We start from the raw sequence: 20,116 nt of genomic DNA, 5'->3' as shown, positions 1-20,116 counted from the left end.
CTTCTTTTTCACCAAATTTGTTGATTTACAGTATTACTGCTTTTGTTTTTGGTTTTTTGTATATAATAAATAAATGCAGGCTTGGTGAGCAAAAGAGAATTCTATAAAAAATATTAAAAAGTCAAACTTTACTGTCAAAAACATTGCTATTGTGTGTGTAATATATATATATATATATAATGTGTGTGTGTGTGTGAATAATGGTTGAGAAACACTACATTATGTTTTTTAATTTCATTTAGTTTGTAACAGTTTCATGATTTATTTTAGTGAAAACAATTAACAGTCTATTTTGTTAACTGAAGCGGTGTGGATATCAAATGAAAACATAGAAAAGTAAAAAAATGTCATCCATGCAACTTATTTTATTTTATAAGAAAAAGTTTTCTCTTTCTCTCTGTATTTATAATTTAAATAAAATGAGAACATATTTTGAATTGAGAAGAAGTGTAAGTTCAAGGATTAAAATGCTAAAACGATGTTGGCATTGGTACTCAAATCTGTCACAAAAAATGTTATTAACCATTAAACAAGCCTGTCATTATTATTTCAGGGCTTGATTAAACCCAGGTGAAGTTTTGGCTGTTGTTTACATATCACCAAACCACGCTAACTCATCCCAAGCCAACCAGATCTTTCCAAGCTCAATCCAAGGAATAATATTAACAGCCGTCATGTGACATTTGATTCCCTTTTGTCATTTTTTCCATATGCTGCTGATGACTGGGAATTCCTGCCCGTGTGAAGCTGCACGTATGCAGAATGATTCCGACTCTCGGCGCTGCTCAAAACCCTGACGAGGGAAAATGTGTGTGTGTGTGTGTGTGTGTGTGTTTAGAGTCAGGCTCTGCTCAAACAGCTTGACTATAGATTCTGACATCATCCTAAAATGAGTGTTACAGTCATCTGTCCGTCTCACACTCCTGTTGTAAAATCGCTTCTGAGATGTTTTTCATTTGAAATTATTCAACATTATGTAATTCGTGAAAAATGTACACAATACATTTTACATGACAAAAAAATACTATGTGAAAAGTACAGCAGTGTAAAACAGCACAAGCTCAACGTAAGTAACATCTCGGAAAGGTCAAGTTAAGTGCAACCCAGCTAACAAAAATTTTAGAGTTTAAAACGTTATTCGTAATGTTTTTGTCTTGGTTATGCAAATGTTAAGAGAAAATTCAATTTTATTATTTTGCAAACGTTCTGGGAATATCATTGTGGAATGTTCTAACTAAAACATTTCAGAAAAAAACATTCCGTAAATAATGTATAAATAAATATAAATGACCAGAAAGCTTTGAACAAACGCTCTGTCAGTAATGTTCATTTTCCAGAACATTTCCTTTTCACTGGGAATGCATTGTGGGATACGCCAACCTGTGCAGTTCTTCGCATTTGAACTAAAATACTAAAAATTAGCTACTTGCTGTAGTTAAAATTGTAAACTCGTATCCTTGTGGTTTTCGTAGTCCTTAAAGAAACAGAACGTGAGAGTACTGTTAACCGCACGCAGCCGTTGTTTTAGCCATAAATCGACAAGCGAGAATATCTAGAGGAAAACCCACGGCTTGAACTTGTTCGTTTTCTTAAGACTACAGCCTGAACATCTCTAGTTTTAAGCACAACGTCCATTGTCTCTGCAAATGCATCAAAAACATTTGCTGGTGAAACCTCAGTCTTTCTGCTGAAGATATTAGTAAATTTTACTGCTTAAAGGGCGGAGCTGAAGCAAGAGTTTGACATTTAATATTCACAGCGAGTGTGTGTGACTGCTTGTTTGGGCAAGCTTATAGTTTACAGTGATTGTACGCAAACTCGTAATTCCATTCAGTGCTCTCCCACACACTTTGCCTGAAGATGTTTGCCATGTACCCTCCCATGTTCGGAGATGGATGCGTTTCTGTTCACAGTGGATCCTGTGAGATCCTTTGCTAAGAAGAGCAGCATCGGATCAGAAAAGTTAGGGCGTTATACTTATATAGGGTGTATTTCAACAAAGCTATTACATTGCAAAATTTTTAAAAAGCAGCTCCATTGTTAAGATTTGGTTGCTGGTCTGCTTATGATAATAAACCGACTTGAAACAGCATGGAAATTCATTCTGGTTGAGATTGACATATTGTTTTGTTTTAAATATAAAGTTAAATGGCTATAGTCACCCATTTTATCCTTAGAAATGACTAAAACTGAATGCATGCTGCGTTTATGTTCTGATTACTTTAGTTAAATGAGGCACGTCTATGTTTGACTCCTTTCTCGGACACTTAGCTGGTACCACCCTCATTTACTTAAGTACATATTATAAAAATAGATTCAAACAATATTTGTGCTTTTTTTATCCAGGCCAGATTCGGTAAATTTCCTCAGCATATTTTTACCCAGTGTGTCTGCTTCTGTATATTTTCCTTGAGTTTGATTAACCACTCCACTGAGGTTAACATTTTTTTTTTAAATAAATCAATCTGAAATACAACAAAATTAAATATTAGATGTAAATAAAAACTGATAAAGCTAAACTAAATGAAAATAAATCAGAAATAAAATATGTGTGTGTGTGTGTATATATATATATATATATATATATATATATATATATATATATATATATATATATATATATAGTTGAACACCTTATTTAACATAAAAACATTTAAAAATATATTTTTAGAGACAGTGTACTAATGGAATATACATGCAGTGTTTTGAACACACTCTGTACGGCTCTATTGTGAATCATTGAAAGGTTAAAGGAGGTCAACTTTCTCTATAACCTTGAACTTCAGTTTACTACGAAGCACCTCAGGAATTCACTGTTTAATTATAATTGACCATTTATGAGAACCTGTGACATGATCAGAAATAGAACCGTCTGAATGTAAGTCACGTGTTAAGAGTGATGCAATCCCAGCTTGAAATTACCATTGACACTCTTCATGTACACAGATATGAGAGATACGGTGTCAGGTGACTTAAGAATTTGTCCATATGCAGTTTGCAGGCTTGTACATTGGCCCAGTTGCCAAATGACATTGACTTTTACAACGTTTTCCGCACTTAACAAAATAACGAAATGTTATTAAGATCATTCCTAATACCTTTTACTATATCAAAAATGTTTTGTTTGATTTTGGACCCATAATCGAGCAACTACAGACTTTGGAATTGTTTATTCCTCTTATTCATCCTTCAGAGTCATTTCTTCACTGTAAGTAATACTGATTTTCATGAAGGCTGTGGTCAGCTGATTGGTTTACCCATCTCACAGTGACCTGCTTTTTCTGTCTGCACAGCTGTTAGCTGCATAGCATGTGATAGCTGTCTGGTCATTTATTAATGGCTCTATTGGAAGGCACCTTTTCCTGTCTGAGTGGAATTTTTTTGTCACAGAGTTGGTGACTTGCAAGCCAATGCGGGTGTGATTTAAAAACCTTTTTATTGCATTTTATTGGCTTTCTAACTTCAGTCTAATGTTTAACTTGATCTGTTGGATGTCAAGGGTATCATTAGTTCATTAACACAGATTTGTGCACTGGGAGACATTGTGTGATAAAGTTTGTGAATCTGGGTGGTGTAGCATGTTAAAAGAATATGTTCAAGTGAGTGGTTCGAGTGCTCTTTAGATTCATAAAGATAGCGGATAAGGCTGCACAGATATTGCAGACAGACGCAGACTTATTTGCTAACAGTATTGAGTGGTCACGAGTTACATAACTCCAGTGCAAGGTGACTCGAGGACCTGAGTTGTGTTTTAAGCAAATCTGCAAAAATTCTAATTAATTAATGTCTGCGAATAAATGTTTTATTTATTTCTGTAAAATATATATTTTAAATTAAATAAATGAATTCATTATAAAATAAATTTCATAACAGTTAAAAATATATTAAATGTTATGTTTTTTTTAATATAATATGCACTGGTATTTTTGTGTGTGTGTGCTGTGCATATGTATAAATAAATACACACACATGCATTCATATATTTTAGAAAAATATTCTCTGTGTATATGTATATATACGAAAAAGCCTTTCATTTGTTTTGTGCTGTCTGTGAGTCCTTTCAACGTAACAAACAACCGCTGTTCACATTTAAAAGAGAACAACACATCAGATTTCATCTCACTACTACGTAGTGCTTTATTTCACAGAGAAAAAGAACATTATTTGGGCGTGACAAATCAATTTGACCGCCTTCTCTAAATATACTCTTTTTTTCGTACCCAGAGGACAACTCTGAGGTGTGAGAAAACACTGCATGCTATAAACAACGTCTTTGGTGACATAGATATACAAATGCAAATATAAATACTTTAAGTTAAATATCAGACCTAATAGTAGTATTCACAAAAGGTTGTGTACATGATGCTGAGTACGTCCTCATTCAGTGTGCTAACGCCCTTTAAAATACATTCATACAGATCCTACTCGAAATCAGTACACAAAACTCACAAGTTCAAGTGACAAAAAATAAAAACATGCTCCTGCTTTAAAGTGCTTCGCATGGTAGTAACAACACAACTGACCCTTAATATCAACTGAAACAAGGTCATACTCATGGCCACGATGACGTTCACACACACACACACAGACACACACACGTCTTTAGGACACAGATTCATAACTGTGTGTTCCTTCATCCCAAACACGTCCGCATTAGCGCGAACGCTAGCGCTTGTGTTTTTGTAATGAACCAAGTAGGGCTTAAAGGGGGACAAAGGTCATGAAAACACGCAATGCACAGGGGCACCACACAAAAACACGATCAGGGCCAGATTCTGACGCACTTAATACGTTCCAACCCATGTCACCAAGACGTTCACGATAACTCTTCCAAAAATAAATAAATAGATAGTTAAATAGTCAAAAAAAAAGGAATGTGATCAATATATAAGTCGACATGAGGCAGGTTAAGAGGCTCTCCCTGTGCAAAAAGTACAGATTAACCAGGCTCTCAGCAGTTTAAAAGCCTTTTAATTATGATTAGTCACGAGACATCAATCAGATCGATTACAGCAGAGAGAATGGTGTCGGATATATAGAGAGCCTTTGAGCAGATTAGCGCCAAAGCACCAGCGATTACTACTTCCTATGATCATCATCATCATTTAAATCAGCCATGACAAGGAAAAATACTTTTTTTTTTTTTTTTTTACAGTTACGAACACCAATTCCAGCCCCTTTAAAGATAAATGAACAGTATAATGCGAATGCACAACAAGGTATCAAGTAAATTCAGGTTTTTTGGTCGGATTCTCTGCCTTTCTGGAGCCATTTGAAAGCAAGTTGTCCTATAACATACATCACATAGCGTTAAGAGTTTGGCCTGGATACCTAGCTGGAATTGAGTTTTTGATGTTTAAGTAGGATTTTTGGGATTACTTCTGCTATTTTAATCCTCAGACATGTACTTTGATGTCTCACAGCATTCCCCCGACATCCACAGACCCCCAAAAGGCATAGAACGTTTCTGGAAGTTTTAAATCGGTCGGTTTTTACAGCTACTTTTTGGGGTATTTTTGGTGTGTGTATCCACCCACGAATTCAGACATGATTATTATAACAAAAGGGAATTCTTAAAATACATGACACTGCTGCAAGAGTGCTTTAGTAAGGCCACTTTCCCGAAAGACTTTGGAACACTTGCTCCTCAAATTTTGGTAGAACTAGAATCTTTAATTAGAGTTACAAGAATGAGTTTGAAAATCGCTTAAGCCAGTCAGCGTGTGTTAAAGGAATAGTTCACCCGAAAATTAAAATTCTGTCATCATTTACTCGCCCTCAAGTATTTCCAAACCTGTCCAAACTTTGTTCTTGTTTGTAACCAGGCTTCAAACTGTTTGGAACTGCTCGAGCGTGACAGACTATTCATTTTAGGGTGAATTAATCCTTTGAAAACATTTTAATTTGGTAATTTTCTAAAAATCCTGCTTGTGTCCATACAATGCAAGTGAATGGGGTCCAAAACCGACTTCATATCCCTTTGACTTGCATTTTTCTAAATATCTTTTTTTGTGTGCTGCGAAAATTGAGACAAATTTGGAACTTTATGAGTAAATCATGACAACATTTTGGCAATCAAAATGGTTTTTAAACAGCCTTTCAGCTAGTTTTAGCCTCTGTTATAGAGCTGTAACCTTGGTTATGGGTATTTATGGGTGAGTTATGACCATCATTTAGAAATGCGCCGAAAAGCCTTGCTTCTGTTTATAAATCGCGGCAAAGCCCAGCAGGAGTTGAAACGGAGACCTTGTGGATTATAACTCATTCTTGTGACTTTATGAACCACGTGAAGTGTAATTTTTCAGGCGCCAGACCTCAAAGTGCACGGAGAAACAACAATGTGTTAATCCGGATTCAACAGCGATTGTTACTATATTGTTATGCGGGTTCAACCAAGGGACCACTGTGTTTATAAACTCAGACAATTCGCCATTGTCTAAAACCCAACATTTAAACCCAAAGCTGCACTGGCTATTCAAGTGAGAAGGTATCAGATGGTGGTCTTGCACCACCTCCTAAGACTGCCTTCTTCTTAAAAGTCTTTTAGGGAGACACAAGGTGAGAGGGTTCAGAGTTTTTTGAAATACACACAAGCCTCACGTTGACAGAAATCCAATCCCACACCTTGTCGAAATCCACATTAAAGGCTCAGCCGGTTTGATCAGCGGTGTAGACGTTAACAGCCTTAGAAGAGTCGGGATAATCTCTTATCTGAAGACCTAACAGCGATATGAAAATTAAGAATCTGTTCGAGTACCAAAAAATGAGAGGCCGGGGTCAAAGTGTTTGAGAGGCACCGAATTCAAAGTTCGCCATCAAGTAACAAGAGGTCCTTTCTGTCCAAAAAGGCACAGTATACACTCCAGAAAACCAAGGCATAGAGGAGGAAAGAGTACTACAGCAGTATCCTATTGCAACAAAATAAACAAACACCAGGACAGATATGCGTAACGCTGTTTTCTTGGTCTTAGTTTTAGCCGGACGTCCCTCTAGACTCATCCGTAGCTGTGTGGACTGCGCGGGTTAATAGGCGAGTCTTCTCGGCCGCTTTGCCCGACCAGTTGGTAAAGGCGATGGCTGAGGTTTTGTACCTGGCAGGTACCGAGAACGCATCCGACGCGCATCAGCTGGGCATGATGGTGGTTGTGGTGGCCTTTTGAATGCACGTTGCGACGATCTCTGTGTCTAGGGCTATCTCCTGTTTCGGTGGACTCTCCTGCCGTTGGCTGACCGATGTGGAATTGGTTTCTTGTTGGGTCTGAAGGTGGTGATTTGGAGAGAATGGCCCTCCATAGAATGGTGCGGTCGATGGAGGCGCCATGGTCTGTGTTTGGGCGCTCAGTAACATCTGGAGAGATGGTGTTTTCCTGTCTTAGCTGATGGAGCCTTGTCATGAAGTCCAACCTGCAATCAGACAGAGATGGCATTTAAAAAAATATAGTATACTTGCACATGTTTGAACAGAATATGTTGCATTATTGTATTCTTGAATAGTTGATTCTGATTGGTCAATCAATCATATCTATCTAGGCTATTTTAACACATAACAATAATTTGTTTAACTTATCAATGTGCCAATTCCTATTAGGGGTTTAACAAGATTTGACCTCATTTTATAAATAATTAAAAATTCATATAATTTAATTTTACTTTATTTGACTTTCATTTAAATTGTTATTTATAATTTATTAACAAATAGTAAATCGCAACTTTATTGTGTTATGGAAGAATGTCGGTTGTATAAGTTGAAAGCATAAAACTATAAAAATAATGGCACATTTCATGGTAAACTTGGGTTTATGCAACTATTTATTGCACAGAAATGGCTTGATCCGACATTTTAGTATAATTTACTGCAGATACTAAATGTGCAGTTTGGTCAACCATGCAAACATTTACAACAACCACCGACTGCTCACTGTCCAAAAAGGGTATGATTCCTTGTGACACAGTGTACAGCAAACACACTTGATTTACTCTGGTTTTGCTGTAATGGCCGAGGCCACCTGCTCTCTGTTTGATTATCACTGGACACTGAGATCCTTGCTTTTTGCACAGATCTTGCTCTTAGAATTAGCAAGCAGCAGCTCATGACAGGTGCACTAAAACAGCGACTCAGGCTATATGAAGTTCCCTTTTATTCAATGCACCTTTGTACTTCTATTACATGCGTTTTTGCACTTTTATTTCTAAATGATCTTAAAAATCTGGGATAAGCATAACTATAAACGGGCAAGCCATTTATACAAAAACTCTAAAGCTGAAATTTGAGAAATGACAGGGTGTATTGCTGGGTTGGACCACACCATCTAATCTCACAGTGTCATGCTAAACTTAGCGAAAAGCGTGCTGAGTAACGCTGACATCGCCAGACATGTCTTTTAACATTTTTTTGCATGCACGCTCTCGAAAGTAAAAAAAAACCTAAACTTTCCAGACATATCAGCAGTCTTGCTATTTTTGTTATATATTAGACCTTTCATTATTTAATATGCATTATTTTTATGGGCTTTTTGTTCTTAATATAACATTGTTATATTATTTACATATATCTTTTAATAGGAAGATTTCTTCTCTTATCTCCTTAATATATTTTTTTCCTCAGAAAGTTGACTTTCTCAAAGCACAACGTACATGCAGCCGGCTAGTTTTTTCCATTGCACTGTGGTCACCCGAAATACCACCTCTTTAAAATATAATGATTATCTGCCTCAAAGTGGCCTCAATGAATAGTAATTTTCTCCCTGTTTCAATGTACGCCAATGCCACCAGTCTAATATGTTAGTCAGTATTTACATTTTTGAGTATTCAGCAGCAAATCTCCACACCTCGCAAAACTCCATCTCAGCAGCTTCACATGATCAAAACTAAGCAAATTTCTCCTTTGAGCTTGATCCTACTGCGACATTTGAATGCTTAAGCAGAGATAAGCTTCATCCGTTTAGCCTTTCACCTCTTCTGAAACCCCATTATCACACTTTAATATTTCTCAAATCCTTTTAGGTGACCCTGTCTTACTGCTCATCCTAAATGCACTCACATGTCTGTACTTTAAGAAATTTAGAACCTTGAAGAACTTTCCATTGAACAAAAGGTTCTTTATAGTGGCGAAAGTTACTTCAGATTATTCCAACGGTTGCGTTTTAAAGGTTCTTTGAAGAAACCAAAATGGTTCGTCTATAATGAATCGCTGCTTTGTGATTTCTAGAGTATTCTAGACGTAGAAATATCTGCTATACAGTAAATAGTGACCACTGTTTCTAGAAATGTCCTGTTTATCCATTCCGTTGTGATCTATTTGTTAGATGGTGAATAAACTTGAGCAGATTACATATAGTTGAACAGGCGTGCTAATTAAAAATCTCACCTGGCGACATTTACCTAGCAGACCACAATGAAATGGGATCTGATTCTGGGGTATTTGTAGTCTGAGCCTACTGTTCAATCAGGAAAATTAGCACCTGGACCTCGAAATTCAACCCATCTTGGTATAAAGGTGGTAATCATGTTTTGCAGAAACTCAGAATAGTCGAGGCACTCCCAGAAACCATGTCGAATCTCCATCAAATGAGCAAATATCAACCTGATCACCTTTGGAGGTGTACTTTGCGTCTGAGTGATTTAATTTTCTGTAATGCAACATGTTCATTGCTGCCACCGGCTGCACACTTCTTGTCGGGCTTGGTTGCTGGCAGACTGCCACCAAAACCCTGTGATGCCTTGTGGGAACAGTTTCTTTGTGAGAAAACAAGGAGATTTGATATTTGATTGTGGTTTATTCCGTGATCCTCCACTGCGAGAGGCAGGTCAGATGAATCCAGTGTTATTGTTTGTTCTTGCCGTAAGCCTGTGATTTTTACACCTCTCCGAAACTGGTCATGGCTGTGTGTGGATTGGTCATAAGTGAGTTATATTTAGCCGTACAGAGAAGAAGTAATTAATGTACCTATGCTCTTTAAAGGGTAGCGTGACTATAAGTCAAACCAAGTGACCTTCTCCAGTTACTACGATATATATCCTGGTACATATGGCTCATAATGCAAATTTTATGCTCAGAAACGGCTGAATAAAAATGTATGTCTATTGGAGTGGTTGCAATGGTGGGTACATGAATATTATTATATAATTTAGTTTTTTATATAATGTATTTTGGTATATAATGTATGTTTGTGCTTGGTGTGTGTGTATTTGTATGCATTAACATATTATATAATTTTGTAAAATAAACATTTTATATTTATATATTATACATTTAAATATATATTATTCTATATAATGTATTTTATCTATTTATTTATTCATTTAAAATATACAAATATAATATAATATATACATATATATATATTAAAAAGAATTATAAGTTGATGTGCTATAGTGATAATATGCTTCATACTTCACTCTCATAATCTACATTCAGTAAATGGGTGGTGAGGGCAAAGATAGAAAGAAATAAAATTGTGAAAGGCTGTTGAGACAGCTAGTTATTTCAGTAATTAAATTGACCAATGTTAGATTAGTTCATAACACTAAAGAAAATGACCCTTGTCCCCTAAACCATTTTAAACTTGCTCAAGCATCCATATTAAATGTGAAATACTTGACTACTGGATGCTGTTTAGAGCAATAGTGAAACTCAAAAAAAGTGAAAGTAATTTGAGCCTGTCAATGGTTAGCGTATAGCGGTAACTAGCGGCATTTCGAGTCGTTCCTCCTTTCGTGTTTGTTTTTATGGTTTCAGATCAGAGTGGAAACATGCCGCTCGAGGATGAGGAGAAAGGAATTCTGGTCTTAGTTGCTAATCCACAGCGGAATTCTGACTGACGGATGAGTTTTCCCTCTCGCCGCTAACAATAATGACAGAGCAGCGTGGTGTAAAACGCTAATGTTTATGTTGTAAACGGAGGACTGCATAACTAAGTCCAAACATGACCGGCCCAGACTCCCACTGAGCGTGAACCAACAGAAAAAGTGAATTTTGGGACTTGTTTTGTTAAAAATTGCGAGCAAACTTAACCGAGAGAAAAACATTGATCACTCTGATGCTTCAACTTCCTTTAAATCGTCTTAATTATGATTATAGAGAATAAAAAGTCAGTAAATTATACCACAAGCCTCATATATCCTCTCTAACACAGCCCTAAACCAAACAGCAACCATTTCGGTAAAGGAATGCAGACGATACCGCAAATAAGCATGCAGTTTCTGGCTGCTGTTTTAAATTTGACTTGTCTTTTGGCCTCTCTCTGTATATTCTCTCACAAACTAAACCTCAAGATATTATGTAAGGGAGAAAACTAGGCCATGTCTTACCCGTTTCCCTCAAAAAGACATATTTAAACCACCGTAACCGGCGTGTTTGATTCGGGGACAGTGTGTCACAGCATGTCAAACAATAAATATCCCTGGCTGGTTTCTGTACGTTCTGTGTACTCATGGATGCTTATCGTACGCTAAGTGAGTCCATGTAAAGAACGCAAAGTTCTCCAAGAAGAATTAGGACACTGCTAAGAGATATCAAAAAGTCAAACACAAAGAAGCAGACGAGATAGGGACTATTTTATGGAGATTTGATCCACTTAGTTTATAGAAGACAAGGCTCTCCTGACACGAGGATAAGTTAATTTAAATTTTTTGGTGAACTGTCTCTTTAAGGCCACCTGACATTATTACGGTAATCAGAAACTGCTTAACACAGCTGTGTTTATCAGTTGTTTATTGTCACGGGGTAACTGTAAATCAGACGTCTGTGATTCAGTATCAGTCTAATGTCCTCACTAAATATCGCAAAACCCAACAGAAAAGCATGCAGCTTGCATGTGCCACAATTATACTGTAAATACTGTAGGTCAAGGGCATATGCAGACATTTTGGTTTGACACATGAGGAATTGGGGTTTGGAAAAGTACCAGAAGATTTTAATGCGCTGCTATTAAGGCAAGGTTGGGTTGGGATTAAAAGAATAAATAAAAACTATTCATTGAACTTATGGAATGCAATTTTCTAGTGCAGCTTTTCGAAGCTTGCTTTATCAGTTTTTGCGTTTCTGTTCCTCTGGTTAAATATCGTGGAGAGAAACAAGATGCAAAACTGTGGGGGAAAAAAAGTGAGAACAACTGGTGTCAGCCAGAAGAGGGCACACAGAGACACTCATACTTGGCAGTTCATTCCTTTTGAGTGCCATCATCAGTCGTCAGCCAACAAAAATGACTTGACAAAGCATATCAAAGCTTATTTAAGAATAACTACTCAATATGCTATTATAGAAATTTGCTGCCAATCAAATGTGCACTTGAAACACGCTCCCGCTGTCAATATGTCATTTTGTCAGATTTGTTGTAGGATTGTACTTTTGAATCAGGCTTTTTCATATTCGACTAACCTTGACTCAGAAGTGACGCAAGCACTCATCACAAAAAATAAAAGCAAAAAAAAAAAAAAACACATCGTACATTGATTTGTGTCACTTCAGAGGGCACGACGGTCACAATTAAATCACATGATGAGCACCAGTGTCTTTTGGGAAGTGACTAATGACTTGTTTTGTGAGGTTTGGAGCCAAAATGTGTATGATGCAACGATGTTCGCCGCTTACCTTATGTAAAAAGGTACATTATATATAGGAAAAGTTAGTTATTATATATTTTTCATCTCATAAACTATATGCTTTTTCAGGAAAGTTACTGCAAGTCTGTTTTATAATCAGTGGGAAACCACCACAGTAAAAAAGTTCCTCAGTAAGACCGAAAAGAAGATTTTCTCATCAGGAAATTGTAGGGAAAAAGGAAATGAAAATCAAAATCAGTCCTTTACTTTGATTTAATGTAATGATATTTTGAAATACATACATATATATATATATATATATATATACATACATACATATATATATATATATATATATATATATATATATATATATATATATATATATATATATATATATATATACATATACATACATACATACATATATATATATATATATATATACATATATATATATATATATATATATTTTTAGTCAGTTCCTTATTCGGTGTAAAGCTCTGGTTACGTGATTATTCATTATGTGCAATCAGTTATAATTATAAAGCAATCTCTGTGTATTCATGTATATGAACGCCTTGTTTAATAAGCATTTTTTAATAATAGACTGTATGTTTATATATTCTACATATCATCATAGAATGTCACTGAAAGGCTAGCTTTTCTAAAAAAGCCGGCCGGCAGCCAACCGTGAATGGAGGGATGCGTGCGTTTATACAGTCACGTCTACCATCCTAACTGACCTTGTTCACTTCCAATAGCTATCTCTCGCGACATAACATCCCCTGTGCGATAATCTCCTCTTGTATAGAATACATCCCTAGCGCCAGCCTACTTCCAAATGTTAGCGAAAACTGCAGTAAAGTTTTTTTTCAACAGGTGTGTTTAACTTTTTCAAGGAGCAAAGATTACATTTGCGCGTTTGACTCTTTTCAAGCGAATCGGTTCTTTTGAATCGTCCGTTTTAAAGATTCACCGGCAAGTTCAACAAAGCAGTTTTAGACTTTGTTGCTGTTTATAAAAGTTTTAGTTTTATTATTAATAAAGGTTTTATGTTAACTTCACGTGCTCTTATTTAGTTCATAAAAATACCTATTAGCCTGTAATGTACCTTTTTAGTACTTGGCTAACATATAAAAAAAGAGTTTGCCTATTTTAATAATATGCCATTTATATTATACATACAAGCTCAGTTTGTCCAGTACTTTGTAACATTTCTGGAAAGCAAAGTAACATTTTCTTACGATTTCAAAGTCGATGATTTGATGACTCATTAGATCATTAGAAAGATTCGACTCAAAAGAACGGTTCCTTTAATAGTAGCCTACAGCTCAGCCGTTCATTCATCCTTCAGCGCTTCTTTAGATTAAATACCTCACAACAGAAGTCTGCACATGTATCTTACCTACAAAGGCTACTGTATTAAATATTAAAGACAAAAGTTTAACGAACCGACCATGAGATTTTAGGTATTTAAGGCAGTTCCTACCTGTTTCTCACCGGTAGAGCCAGCAGTTGTGAGGAGAGCAGGCTGATGCAATACACAAAAACCGGGAAAAACGTTCTCATCGTGGGCGAATAATGTTCTCACGCCCCCTTGGTCAGGAGGGGGCTTCCAATGCACCTGGACAATATTGAATTTCCAGCAACTAAAGCTTCTTAGTCAGACCAAAAGTCCAACTTCAGGGTACTGTGGCGTTTCAGCTGTTCCTGAAAGTAAGGGGAGGAAAATATTAATTGATGCCTACTACATTTTTCCCCACGCGCAAATTAAAAACACATTAGACCAATGTGCAAACACTTGCTGTGCATAAAACATTTGTAATAATGCCAACGCTTAACTTTAAAACAATGCATCCAATAGTTATACAATTTAATATCACACACAAAAGCCGTGCGCTAAGTGTGAGTGTTAGCGCATCAGCTCTAATTAGTTGCCAACTAATTACAGCCTGCTCCTTTTACACAGTTCCCTTTGAAAACTCACTCCGATGTTGTTTTATTTAAGCGCATCAAACGTTACTGACCTTTATCTCAGGTGAAGATCTAATGCCACGCGCAAAACTGTCTCGCGAATTTTCCCACGGGTGCGCACGCGCTCGCCAAGATCAAGCTCTCGTGAAGTCTGAGGTTCAGCTGACATTGACGCGTTTAAATACGGACTGGGCGGGACTACAGCGCGGCTTTCCAAAGGTGTGTCGAATCTCCTTTTCACCCCGGAGTCACTGTGATAGACTCTATCGGTGTTCCCATGTACCGTATTTTTAAGTGCACGCTATTAAATTATGGTTCGAATACAACAGGAGTTCTCGTGACCGTGTCTTTATGAGATATGGTACAGCTTTTGCATTGCTACACACCGTGGTCAATACCGTGGCAAGTTTTAAACACACATCATTTAGGCTAAAAGTCTTTTTCACCTCGTTTTAGTAACACACTTACATTCTCAGGAAAGCCCTTCTCTTGTGTTTATCTCTCAGCCTTGGTGTGAGTGTGCAGAGGGGATAAGGATGCTAAGACTGCTTGACTTCCCCAGAAATTCAGGAGGGCAGGACGCACCCTCGCACGTCTCTAATCAATGTGCATTTTAGTGATAATTGATTGGAAAAACATTCTCTCCAACTGCTGCAGAAAACCTCTTTTACACTTTTGTCGCCCGGCGATATTATCTGCAAAGTATATTCAAGTGCTGCAAAGAGAAGGGTGCACTTGTGTGTCTCACATGCGTATTTGAACTGGAAACCCAAGAATGTGAATAATGCTCATTTAAATCGGCATGTCATCAATATTTGTCGCTTTTTTTGATCTCGCGTTCAAGGCCGTGGTGCATTGTTAAAGTCAGCTGAGCGTGTGACAAACTTTGAACTTGAAATATTTGCGCTGTGTCATTTTTTTCCCTTGAAAAATCGACAAAATGTCACGAGCTCAGTTAGGTTTTAGCCTCTTAATGATTTTTTTTAGCCCGTGTTTAAGCAACGGTCATGCCATCGATAACAAATACACAAAAGATTTAAGGGGATTTCCTGGATATCAAAATGCTGGGTATAGATGAACTACTCAAGTGCTTATACTATTCTTCAAAATGTCTTTCTTTTTTCTCTTTAGAAATGTCTCAGGGCTCCACAGCTGAGCAATATATGTCACTTATTCAGGTTAGTGTTGGACATTTCACTTTTTTTCCCAGTCATAGTTTTAAATGAGTAAAGGTGCGTTTTAAAAATGAAGTGTAATGAACCAAGGGGACTTCAGGATGCATGTGTCTAGGAACGAACCAGATCGGCAATGTTTCCATTTACATAATCGTGAAAAATCATGCGACAACAGAGCGGCAAACGGGAGCCAAGTTTGAGATGAGAGCGATTGGTCCGTCCTCTGATCTCTCCCTCCCAGGACGTGCCAGTTAGTTCACATGAGTAACTACACGCCACAGCCAGCGAACCCAGCACGAAACGCAACGCAAGCCGTCCCTCAAGCTGTGGTGGTTTTCAGAAAACGCACGTTTTCAACCTGACTGAGTTAAAAAGCTTCCCACAAGAATAATGAGTATACGTCTGAGTGTAGGAAGCCATACGACTGGATAAAGCAATTTAATTAGGAATAATAGAGAAGGGCTTGATGAGGTGCCCAGACAATAGGCTTACTCTGTGAAAAGAATGACATGTAATGTGTGCAAAAGAAGGAGAAGGTCACACGTGAGCTTGGGCCTCTCAAATGCAAAATCAATAGCATAGTGTAAAGAAATGCTAATTTAAGAAAGACAGACAGACAGACAGACAGATAGACAGATAGATAGACAGACAGACAGACAGACAGACAGATAGATAGATAGACAGATAGATAGATAGATAGATAGATAGATAGATAGATAGATAGATAGATAGATAGATATTGCTGTATTGGTAAGCTGTTGTCTCTTGTATGCTGCCCCCTAGCGAATATTACTGTAACTACACTGAATAAAGGTCAACATAATAAAGGTTTCTGGGGTTAAAAAGTGAAATTTATGGGGATTTGAACTCCCAGGGAAAAATTCTCATCACGTTCAAAGTGCACATAAACTTAAACATTTGGAACACAAAAACAAACCTCTCTAATGACGGAGAACTACCAGTGACGTGTTTCACCCCCCCTTCCCTCCCCAGTAGGATGAAATGGTAAATCCCTGTGCTAAATCAATAGGAAAACATGCTCGTTTCCCTCGCGTGTTTACGATGGCCCATCGTCAAGTGCTTTGTTATGGCTCGCAGTCAAGTTTATTTGCACCGCTGTGACGGACAGTTAGGCTCCTGCTTGTTTTACGCAGCTTCTGTTTCTGTCCTGTAACTTTAACTCACGAGCCAGCGCGTCTGTGCGTCTGTGCGCCTGTATTTACTCTTCACCGTGGATCTGTGTGTGGGAATGGATGTTTGAGCGGCCGGGCCGGGGTGGGACTGCAGGAGAACAATGCATGTATATTTCCAAAAATACTTTCTATGAATGAAGACAAAGACGAGAGTCTGTGTGCCGGCGGATCAAATAGCTGACAGTTATAAAAGATGAATGAAGGCTGGTTCATCAACAGACAGCGACAGCCGATCTCGTTATTTCATCATCCTCACATGACTCATTGTTATATGCCCCATTCTGCCATTGAGCAGGATTAATCTGGCCCACACTGGTTACATTCTTCATTATTTCGTTTTTTGGGCTTTTAGTTTGTTAGCAGCATGAGCCAAGCATTGTTTATTAATGCATTATTACCAATTGTTTCGGTTAAATTACGACCAATATTCAACAATAATAAAAATCATGGTAGCAATCATAAAAAAGCATGAAATAAAATAAGCATGCATTTTATTTTTAGATTTAAAATAACTATGAAAAATATTATCAGGGCTGTCAATTTAACATTTAGATTTTTCTCATGATTTATTAATTTTTTGTTTTTAGAAAAGCACAGAGGAGAGGGAAATTGACAAAAAAAGCGACAGAACAATATTTTCATGCAAATTATTTAGGCATTGCCTCGTTTGTTATCCAAATTCGGTCAGGTGTCACTTCCTTTCCGTCTCACATGGACTGTTTAGGATGTTTCCTGTAAACAACATGTTTCACGTTTCATGTTTGATGTTAAAACACGAATGTAAGGAACTCAAAAAGTTGAATTTACTGTACACACTGTAATCTGTCTGAGAACAACAACAAAAAAGACGGTAGCAACCAATTGTTATTTTTTTAAAAACAACAAATTATATGCAAATTATTATATTAGATTTATACTGTTCGCTGAAGTAGGCTACACTTATAATAATTAATGTCAACTTGAATGCATAATGTCCATTTATTCATATCGTGCAAAATATACATTTCAGTAATGTTGCGAATGATTATTAATAGTAATTATAAAAAAAATATATATTTTTGATATGTATATTCAAATATGTATATATTCATATACTCATCAAAAACTATTTTTAAACATACATTACTAATTGTACTGCTTTACTTTTAATAACGCCAATAATGCTTTTCTAATATAATGTGTATTATACAATTCAATATGCTATATTTATTTGCTAAATATATATGCACATTAATTAATAAATATTTACTTTTTAATAAAAATAGTAAACAGCAAAGCAGCGCAGATACTGTGATATAGGATGCTCTGAGATGACCTATGATTTATGAGCCGAAAGACCTCTTCCTGTCTATTGGTTTGTTGACAGGATGTCACATGGTTTGCAAATCCGGCCGAACAGCTCTGCTTTATATTCTCCCAAATAGGCTACGTGTCATGCAGTGGAGGCCCAGACACCTTTAAACACACAGACAGAGCACTACCTTCAGAAACGTGTCTACACGTTTGCCCTTCCTGTCACATGGCTCCGACCGAAGCACAGCCCACGGCTCTTCCTGTCATCTTCACACTTGTAGCTCTTCTGTTCCATAAGATTATTACTCAACTTCTGCTATGAGAAAAGACACCTTTTTGTATTCGCATAGAAGTCGTCTACAATATCGAGCTTCTCGGGCAGGATAAATAGTAATACACTAAAATATCCCACAATGCACCTTTCTTGCACAGGTGCAGTGGTTGCCCTTTTGGCTTGATAATTGGCTCTCCTTTGGGAATTGGATACGGAGCTGCCCATCTGCATGGAACACTTCACGAATGTTGCTTTTCTCAAGGCATTGTGGGAAACTTGATCTCTGTGTCCACCAAGGGCCTCCAGTCCTTTGTCTTTCTTCCTTTCTCAGTCTTTCTACTTTTTCTTTTTTAAGCAATTTGCCCGTTTCGCTAAAAATTTTGGGTCGTCACAAAGCGGAGGGCTAAAGTGTCATGTGATCCACCTGACCCGATGAAATTACGTCACTCGTTCGAACCGGCTATCCTGACCCTAACATCCAAAAAACTGGTAGAAAAAAAAAAAAAAATACAAATATGAAAAAAATGTTTTTTGTCAAATAAATAAGTTTCATTTGCATACATAAATAAATGGAGTCTCTGGCGCTCTGCTTAGGTATTTGCTTGTTTTGGACAAATAGTTTGTCATTCCTGTCGATGTCGCTGGCTGGCTGACAGTATAACGCGGCTGTGAATGTTTTTAATTCTGGTGTGATAAGTACTCTGGGTCAAAGGACTTTACACAGGAAGTGTTGGAATTCATTTGGAGGCGTGTCTATGCTGACAGGCAAGGACGCAGGCCTCAGACTGTGGGATAGGGGGGTTATCCGGTAGGCCTTTTCAGCTTTTTCCTCTGTGATGACACTCGTAACTGTAACATTTATGCATCAACCGACTGTCCAAACATTGACTCTTTATAGCAAAATCCATGTACTGGTGGAATGGGTGCTGATTTGTTACCTAAGCAATGACAGCGGAGCTAATCGGAGGGGAGGAGATAAAAGGCGGGGGACTCAGGGGTCGAGAATGATTTGTGCAGAAAACTGTACAGAAATTGTGCAGGATTTTTATTTTATGTTGACAGAAATAAGAGTCAAGATGACCTTCCATTTAGATAAAGACTTCTGAAAGCAGTTCACATGAGAGTGCTTGAGTGAAGTCCTTAAAACATTGCATTTGATTTTATGCCTAAGTAAAATCAAATAATAAATAAACAAACAAACTGTGTTTTTTTCCCCTCTGCTTATAGACAGGCGTTTTGGCAAACAAAAAAAGTGCTTTAGATCAATTCAAATACACCCAGAAACCATTTGTGTATGTTTTGCATGCCTCCCAATAATTTGCATGCAACAGAACAAGACAAATAATAACAATAACAAAAGTTTTTTATTCAAATTATTTATGCATCGCCTCTTTATTCATGCAAATGTCTCAGTAGATTTGGTCAAATGTCAGGTTGTACAGTATATTAGCACAAACCAGTTGATGACCTGTATAAATAAATAATATATCATTTGTTTTTTTTTTTTTACTTTTAAACCCAAACATCATACTTATTACGACAGCTGTTCATATAAACTGTTAATGTTACGGTCTCATGATAATAATAATAATAATATATATATATATATATATATATATATATATATATATATATATATATATATATATATATATGCACTA

The 20,116-nt window shown here is 36.9% G+C and overlaps 1 protein-coding gene across 1 annotated transcript; it reads right to left on the bottom strand.

Annotated features, from left to right (window-relative positions):
• Nucleotides 1–4,107: 4,107 nt before the first annotated feature.
• On the bottom strand, nucleotides 4,108–14,712 carry adm2a (adrenomedullin 2a). The gene is made up of 3 exons (XM_043237028.1): nucleotides 14,574–14,712; nucleotides 14,036–14,256; nucleotides 4,108–7,404 (listed from the first exon to the last, which is right to left on the bottom strand). The coding sequence occupies exons 2-3, from the start codon at nucleotides 14,113–14,115 to the stop codon at nucleotides 6,996–6,998; spliced, it is 489 nt and encodes a 162-aa protein (XP_043092963.1). The 5' UTR covers nucleotides 14,116–14,256; nucleotides 14,574–14,712; the 3' UTR covers nucleotides 4,108–6,995.
• Between the last annotated feature and the right edge of the window lie 5,404 nt (nucleotides 14,713–20,116).

This window comes from Puntigrus tetrazona, chromosome 4 (genome assembly GCF_018831695.1).
Source record: "Puntigrus tetrazona isolate hp1 chromosome 4, ASM1883169v1, whole genome shotgun sequence".
NCBI lineage: Eukaryota > Metazoa > Chordata > Actinopteri > Cypriniformes > Cyprinidae > Puntigrus > Puntigrus tetrazona.
Note: the sequence above shows the minus strand (reverse complement) of the source record. Positions and strands in the feature narration are given on the sequence as shown.